The sequence below is a fragment of the Haliotis rufescens genome, unplaced genomic scaffold (genome assembly GCF_023055435.1).
Source record: "Haliotis rufescens isolate VD_foot unplaced genomic scaffold, xgHalRufe1.0.p SCAF_13, whole genome shotgun sequence".
NCBI lineage: Eukaryota > Metazoa > Mollusca > Gastropoda > Lepetellida > Haliotidae > Haliotis > Haliotis rufescens.
Window position 1 is genome coordinate 17,647,304 of NW_025963813.1, and position 8,146 is coordinate 17,655,449.

General features: G+C 45.1%; 1 protein-coding gene across 2 annotated transcripts; it reads right to left on the minus strand.

The window, feature by feature from the left end:
• Positions 1 to 301: 301 nt before the first annotated feature.
• LOC124132305 (acetylcholinesterase-like) lies at positions 302 to 6,268 on the minus strand. Of its 2 annotated transcripts, none has more exons than XM_046496157.2 (3): positions 5,995 to 6,268; positions 2,076 to 3,336; positions 302 to 620 (listed from the first exon to the last, which is right to left on the minus strand). In XM_046496157.2, exons 1-3 carry the CDS (start codon positions 6,251 to 6,253, stop codon positions 407 to 409), a joined length of 1,734 nt encoding a protein of 577 aa, XP_046352113.2. In that variant the 5' UTR covers positions 6,254 to 6,268; the 3' UTR covers positions 302 to 406. The 2 variants fall into 2 exon arrangements, with proteins under 2 accessions (XP_046352113.2, XP_048250219.1); XM_048394262.1 differs by lacking the exon at positions 302 to 620 and adding an exon at positions 686 to 779.
• Positions 6,269 to 8,146: the final 1,878 nt, after the last annotated feature.

Sequence of the window (8,146 nt, forward strand, 5' to 3'; positions counted from 1 at the left end):
AGGAAGACACAAAAAGGAATAGTTTCAAGAAAGCACAATTTATAAGCACAGACAAACACCGTTGTGTCGAACTTTGATATGCTGAACCTACGGTTCTCTCAAAGAAAAGGGATGGTCGGGTAGCCTAGTGGTTAAAGCGTTCGCTCGTCACGTCGAAGACCCGTGTTCGATTCCTGACATGGGTACAATGTGTGAAGCCCATTTCTGGTGGACTGCCGTGATACTGCTGGAATATTACTAAAAGTGGCGTAAAATCAAATTTAATCATTCACTCACTCAAAGAAAAAAACGTGATCCCTACATAATCCTTCTTTATTCATCCGTTTTCGGTTGTGTCGAACCTCGGACAGCTCGAAGTATTTACATTGGTCCCTTCAACTTCGACACAATGGTATTGACAGAATGTTTATCCAATAATTATGTTGGATGAACCTTTGTCACTCCTCACCATACAGTGCCGGTCTGCTTTAGGAAGGGCGTCCAACCACGTGGAGACCCTCTTTGGATACACGTGACTCTTCACCGCCATCTTGGTTGAGAATGCCAGGAAGTTCTGGTTGGTGACGTCATACTGAGGCCAGTCACGTGAAAGCTGGCCTTTTACTGCGGGATTCGGATCACTGAAAAGGGAAAGTTGATTTGTGTTAGGGACTGATCATAGTCACGTGAAAGCTGGCCTTTTACTGCGGGTTTCGGATCACTAAAACGGAAAGTGGATTTGTGTTAGGGACTGACCATAGTCACGTGAAAGCTGGCCTTTTACTGCGGGATTCGGATCACTAAAACGGAAAGTGGATTTGTGTTAGGGACTGACCATAGTCACGTGAAAGCTGGTCTTTTGCTGCGGGATTCGGATCACTAAAACGGAAAGTGGATTTGTGTTAGGGACTGGTCATTATATATTCCTTATAACGGTAGAATGATCATGTGTCATAACTTTCCGATATTTGCATGTTTGCATCTTAGCGATTCTTGGTGCTTCAGTTGAAGCTATATGACTTGACAGTTCTTCGTTGTTGAGAAAGATACGATATGGCACCTTTCATTGTTCGTCACAAATTAATTACATTACGTGACCCGTGAAGATCCGGGGTAAAATAGTCCTTAAGCAATCGATGCTTGCCATAAAAGGCGACTATACTTGTAAGAGGCGACTAACGGGATCGGGTGGTCAGGCTCGCTGACTTGGTTGATACAGGTTTCAGATGTTTTTCTTCATTTTCTCTCGTAAAAATGTCATTGAAAAAAATATTCAGATGAATCTACACGAAAATGGGAATTACAGATTATCTGTCATGGATGAATGAATGCTGTTAGTCACTATGCAAAGACTCGGGATAAACAACATTCAGTCACTCGCGATCGGGACAGATCATCCGAAATACCTCGTAGCTTGTTGGTTATTCTCTACATATTTGGTGGTTTGGTGGAAGGCGTCTGGTATTGGAGACCGATCTACAAAATAGCAACACAACCCTTGACATCATGCCTCGCTTGCTCTTACGTGAGCTTGCCGATTGGTCCCTGTTGGGTCGAGCCACGAAACTCAACCGTGCCTCAGCCTACAAGTGTGTAAACTATAGGCCAGATTTGAAAACTTCAAAATGTGACGGCACTTATTCAATCCGAGTGAGTGGGTTGGGTTTAACATCGCTTTTAACAGTATTCCAGTTATATCACGGCGTGTCAGCTTAATGTGGGAGGAAAGCCGGAAATGATGCAGGTCTCAGACGTTTACCACTTCGGTAAAACCCACGAGCACGGGTATGGTGCCGACAAACCTATAAACATAATCGGGGTGAACCGGGATTCGAACCCACAATCATAGGTTTCTGGCATTCCAAAGGAACGCCTAAATGCCCCCCAGAAATGAAAGAAGTATTATATCTGTAATCGGAGCGAACCGGGATTCGAACCCACAATCAAAGGTTTCTGGAGTGCCAAAGGAAAGCAAACTCTGCACAGCGAATCCCGGCGCCTCAGACGACTGGGCCACCCGTGCCCCCAAATCAATCTGCGACCTGTTTGATATCGATATTGCTTTAAAATAAATTATCATTATCAATAACACTCACCTGCTCTTTGCAAAGTTTGTATATATCGCAACGAACGTCGATGACAGCTGATATTCTTCTTGACTGACGTTGCTATGGTAATTGCTGTGGACAAACGCTGCACTGATCCCAAACGAATACATGAGATCACGTGCATGCACCATTCCTCTAAGACGATTGTAATTTGCCAGGAATGATGGAAAATGATCAAATAGATAGAAGTACGTTTTGCCCCGGTTGGTAAACCGACCGTGTGCGTTGGCCACTTCTACAGACGGTGCGACAATGGAGGCGTCACTCTGTGTGTCCATGACGTCATAGAGGGTCAGCAGCTTCGTCTGAGGGTAGTCTTTAGCAACGTAGCCATTCATGATGACGTAAACGCTGCTGTTGTCAAACGTTCCACAGAGTCTCCTGAGGATGAGAGGAACCAGTTCTGTCTTGTAGTAATGGTGAGTCCTGATGGTGGTAAGGGCGGAGGTGTTGTGGGTGTGGCCATAGTTGTAGGCCATGCCCACCATGTACCCCCCTTCCTGATTGTTCACCCCCACCATCAGGTCAAGGTCATAAAACCCCACGCGCTCCAGATGGGCAGAGTCATGGATCATGAACCTCGGGTTGTTGATAACGAAGTCATCATCCACAACCGGAGACCAGGTAAAATCGGCCGAGTAGTAAGCAAGGCCGAGATTCGGAATGGAATACTTGACCAAAGTCGACACTGACATGTTCTGAAAGCAGTTCAGAAGGTCCTTGTCGGCTGGATCATAACCCGGGGTGTCGGGTATGCATTTAACACGTTTTCCAAGAGCAACAGCTACTTCTCTGGGATTGCTCCTGAATGAGAAATATCCTGTAGCTGATCCGCTTTGCATGATAACCTTCTGAAATAATCCCTTTGCCTTCTTCGACAAGAAGAGATAGGATCCCGCTTTAGATCCTGCAGATTCACCGAATAGAGTGACATGGCTAGAATTCCCGCCGTAACCCTCAATGTTATCTTGAACCCATTGGAGAGCCAGCTTCATGTCCCAAAGAGCATAGTTGCCAGGTAGGACGGCGTTTCCAGTGCTGAGGAAGCCGAGGACGTTGAGTCTGTACTGGAGGGTGACGACCACGACGTCCCCTTCCGTCACCATCTTCCAGGGGTCGTACTTGACGGCTGACCCAGCCTGGAAGCCGCCTCCGTGGATCCACACCATCACTGACCGCTTGACCGCTGGCGCCTGTGTGGGCGTGAACACATTGATGGTCAGGCAGTCTTCATCCTGAGGTTCGGTGCCTGGGGATTGAAGACAGGACGTCAGTGGACATGTTGGCAGCATGGAATAGCATATTGAGGACAAGAAATAATCGAAAAACGCTTCATGCGAACAGAAAAAAATGACACGGGGATATATAATGGTCTTGTGTTACCACATTGAAGTAATTTCCCAGCTTAATCTGAATACAAGGAGTAGTGGTAGTAGTAGTAGTAGTAGTAGTAGTAGTAGTAGTAGTAGTAGTTTAGTAGTAGTAGTAGTAGTGGTAGAAACGATGACATGCATCAACCAAGTCAGCGAGCCTGACCACCCGATCCCGTTAGTCGCCTCTTATAGTAGTAGTAGTAGTAGTAGTAGTAGTAGTAGTAGTAGTAGTAGTAGTAGTAGTGGTGGTGGTAGTGGTAGTGGTGGTAGTGGTAGTGGTAGTGGTAGTGGTAGTGGTAGTAGTAGTAGTGGTAGTAGTAGTAGTAGTAACAGTTGTTAATGCAGTAGTAGTAGTAGTAGTAGTTGTAGTAACAGTTGTTAATGCAGTAGTAGTAGTAGTAGTAGTAGTAGTAGTAGTAGTTGTAGTAACAGTTGTTAATGAAGTAGTAGTACTAGTAGTAGTAGTAGTAACAGTTGTTAATGCAGTAGTAGTAGTAGTAGTAGTAGTAGTAGTAGTAGTAGTAGTAGTAGTAGTAGTAGTAGTTGTTGTTGTTGTTGTTGTGTTAGTTATACTTCTGGTTGTAGGGCGACTTGTCAAACAGTTGCACTGCCTTTCAGACAGTAAACGCTGGTAGTAACAATGTCCCATCGTTATTGTACAAAATGTTCGTTATCCTATCTGCACATGTGATGACGTGTATAATATTAGCACAATAATGTCACACTGCCTTTTCTTAAATCGTCAGCGTGCAATAGAGTTCATCACATCCGGATTAAGGACCTTTGAACTGTGTGGAAATTTGAACGGAGGAAAACTGACTGAATGTGTAATGCTACCATTGTAGCTGCTCATCGAGGCTTACTGTACAGTAATCACACAGTGAAAACAGGGACTCGGGACTTCAGGGCACGTTGTCATTTTAGCTGCTCATCGCGGCTTACTGTACAGTAATCACACAGTGGAAACGGACTCGGGACTTCAGGGCACGTTATCATTGTAGCTGCTCATCGCGGCTTACTGTACAGTAATCACACAGTGGAAACAGTGACTCGGGACCTCAGGGCACGTTATCATTGCAGCTGCTCATCGCGGCTTACTGTACAGTAATCACACAGTGGAAACAGGGACTCGGGACCTCAGGGCACGTTGACACGTTATCATTGTAGCTGCTCATCGCGGCTTACTGTATAGTAATCACACAGTGGAAACAGGGACTCGGGACTTCAGGGCACGTTATCATTGCAGCTGCTCATCGCGGCTTACTGTACAGTAATCACACAGTGGAAACAGGGACTCGGGACCTCAGGGCACGTTGACACGTTATCATTGTAGCTGCTCATCGCGGCTTACTGTACAGTAATCACACAGTGGAAACAGGGACTCGGGACCTCAGGGCACGTTGACACGTTATCATTGTAGCTGCTCATCGCGGCTTACTGTACAGTTATCACACAGTGGAAACAGGGACTCGGGACCTCAGGGCACGTTGACACGTTATCATTGTAGCTGCTCATCGCGGCTTACTGTACAGTAATCACACAGTGGAAACAGGGACTCGGGACCTCAGGGCACGTTATCATTGCAGCTGCTCATCGCGGCTTACTGTACAGCAATCACACAGTGGAAACAGGGACTCGGGACCTCAGGGCACGTTGACACGTTATTATTGTAGCTGCTCATCGCGGCTTACTGTATAGTAATCACACAGTGGAAACAGGGACTCGGGACTTCAGGGCACGTTATCATTGTAGCTGCTCATCGCGGCTTACTGTATAGTAATCACACAGTGGAAACAGGGACTCGGGACCTCAGAGCACGTTGACGCGTTATCATTGTAGCTGCTCATCGCGGCTTACTGTATAGTAATCACATAGTCGAAACAGGGACTCGGGATTTCAGGGCACGTTATCATTGTAGCTGCTCATCGCGGCTTACTGTATAGTAATCACACAGTGGAAACAGGGACTCGGGACCTCAGTGCACGTTGACACGTTTTCATTGTGGACGGAACTTATGTTAACCGACTGTGCACCCTCGCGATAAACGCATTCACTCGTCCCGCACTCGATTCTCAAAATGGGTACCCATTTTTAGTGCTTACCCGCATTGTTAAAAGGGGCATTACACTCGCTCGTGGGGCGGTGGGGAAGCCTTGTATTTTAAGCGTTCGCTCGTCACGCCGAAGATCCGGGTTCGATTCCACACATAGGTACAATGTGTGAAGCCCATTTGTGGTGTCCCCGCCGTGATATTGCTGAAATATTGCTAAAAGCGGCGTTAAACCATACTCACTCACTACGCTCGCTCGCTAACGCAGGAACTCAACCACTCAACCACCCAAATACCCACCAACCCACACAATCACTCACTTTCTCAGATCCCTCACGCACTCACTCACTAAGATCTCCCACTCACTCAGTTCCCTCACTCACTTAGATCCCCAACCCACTCACTGTCTCAGATACCTCCCCCACCCACACATTTACTCCCTTACGGTGTGATATGTAACTTTATAAAGCAAGTGTTCACCTACCCAGCTGGGGACAAGCGGGGCCAAATGCCTTTGCTTTGAAGATTCCAGAAGAGCCTGGGTTAGGCTGTGACTTCTTGAATCTGAGGTCACCGACAGGTGGCAGTGCATACGGTATTCCCAAGTAGGCGTTGTACTTCCGACCCTCCGGGGACGTCTTTATCACCCCCTCAACTGTCCCCCAGGATGACGTCACAGTCGGCCCAGCGGTGGCTAATGTCAACTGACACAGACACAGGGCCAGCCACGATGTAGACGCCATTGTTGATCGCGAGATGACCTCTACAGAAGTCAAGATAAGATTACAGGTAATCACATTGGTAACCGTCTCACAAGTTCACCACTAGATCGTGTTTATTCCATTTTTAATGTATCCAACTATCGAAAGAGTTATCTCTTTTTTACCAACGAGGGATAACATATCGGGGTTCATAGAAATCATACGTGCCCTATGGTCATATCGCGTCACGAGACAACGGTGTATTGTTTCCGTCATCCCGATGGCATTGTTGACGTCATTCGTATCTTATTTTGACGTGAGGTCTGAATGACGTCACACTTGAAACCACGTCAGAGCTGAAGATTGTTGACGTCAATCGACAAATTGTGGTTCCGCTGCTGCGACTTGCTGTCCTTCTAGGTAAAAATCGTCTCTGTATGTAGAAACCTTCTTTGGTAATAAATATAACATTATATTAGTGTTCATGTCATACTATGTTTACGACACTCGAGCCTAAATTCCGGTATTTCCACACTCGTGTCGTAAACATAGTATGTATGTATTTAGAGATTGTCCCATCAGAGTGCATACAGCTGTATTATAGGTGTCATGTGACCCATCACATGTATACAGCTGTACTAGAGGTGTCATGTGACTCCATAACAGTGTATACAGCTGAAATGTAGGTGTCACGTGACCCCAAGCTGTACATGACGTGTCATGTAGCCCTATTATAGATCAAACATATGTACTAGAGGTGTCATGTGACCCCATTATAGGTCATACATATGTACTAGAGGTGTCATGTGACCCCATTATTGGTCATACATATGTACTAGAGGTGTCATGTGACCCCATTATAGGTCATACATATGTACTACAGGTGTCAAGTGACCCCATTATAGGTCGTACATGTGTACTAGAGGTGTCATGTGACCCCATTAAAGGTCATACTTATGTACAAGACGTGTCATGTAACCCCATTAAAGGTCATACTTATGTACAAGACGTGTCATGCGCCCCCATTTTAGGTCATTCATATGTACTAGAGGTGTCAAGTGACCCCATTATAGGTCATACATATGTACTAGAGGTGTCATGTGACCCCATTATAGGTCATACATATGTACAAGACGTGTCATGTAACCCCATTAAAGGTCATACTTATGTACAAGACGTGTCATGCGACCCCATTTTATGTCATTCATATGTACTAGAGGTGTCAAGTGACCCCATTATAGGTCATACATATGTACTAGAGGTGTCATGTAACCCCATTATAGGTCATACATATGTACTACAGGTGTCAAGTGACCCAATTATAGGTCATACATGTGTACTAGAGGTGTCATGTGACCCCATTATAGGCCATACATATATACTACAGGGGTCAAGTGACCCCATTATAGGTCATACATGTGTACTAGAGGTGTCATGTGACCCCATTATAGGTCATACATATATACTACAGGTGTCAAGTGACCCCATTTTAGGTCATACATATGTACTAGAGGTGTCAAGTGACCCCATTATAGGTCATACATATGTACTAGAGGTGTCAAGTGACCCCATTATAGGTCATACATATGTACTACAGGTGTCACTTGAAACCCTCTCCATAATCATACGAATTATCTGCTCAAAGCAGAGTCCATTGTACGATTCTGGCAATATCATAAGCTTAAAGTGTTTATAAATTTTCAAATAGTGATGATGATGATTATTATCATTATTGTTGCTGTTACTACTACTACCATTATTATTATTATTATTATTATTATTATTATTATTATTATACAAACAATAGCTACACTGATGACAATGACCTGAATGTATAAATCACTCAGTGAGTAAGCAGTTGCTATCAGTATTGCCCAACATGCACCTGTCTCAAATCCTCTGTCGCCAAACAATACAGCAATGTCCGTCAAAACG

Excerpts from the sequence above, each read along its gene's own strand:
- LOC124132305 (XM_046496157.2), bottom strand. The coding sequence starts at position 6,253 with ATGGCGTCTACATCGTGGCTGGCCCTGTGTCTGTGTCAGTTGACATTA. Across the intron at positions 3,337-5,994 it reads CCCCGCTTGTCCCCAGCTGG|GCACCGAACCTCAGGATGAA; the intron begins GTAGGTGAACAC and ends TTCAATCCCCAG. Across the intron at positions 621-2,075 it reads ACAAACTTTGCAAAGAGCAG|TGATCCGAATCCCGCAGTAA; the intron begins GTGAGTGTTATT and ends TTCCCTTTTCAG.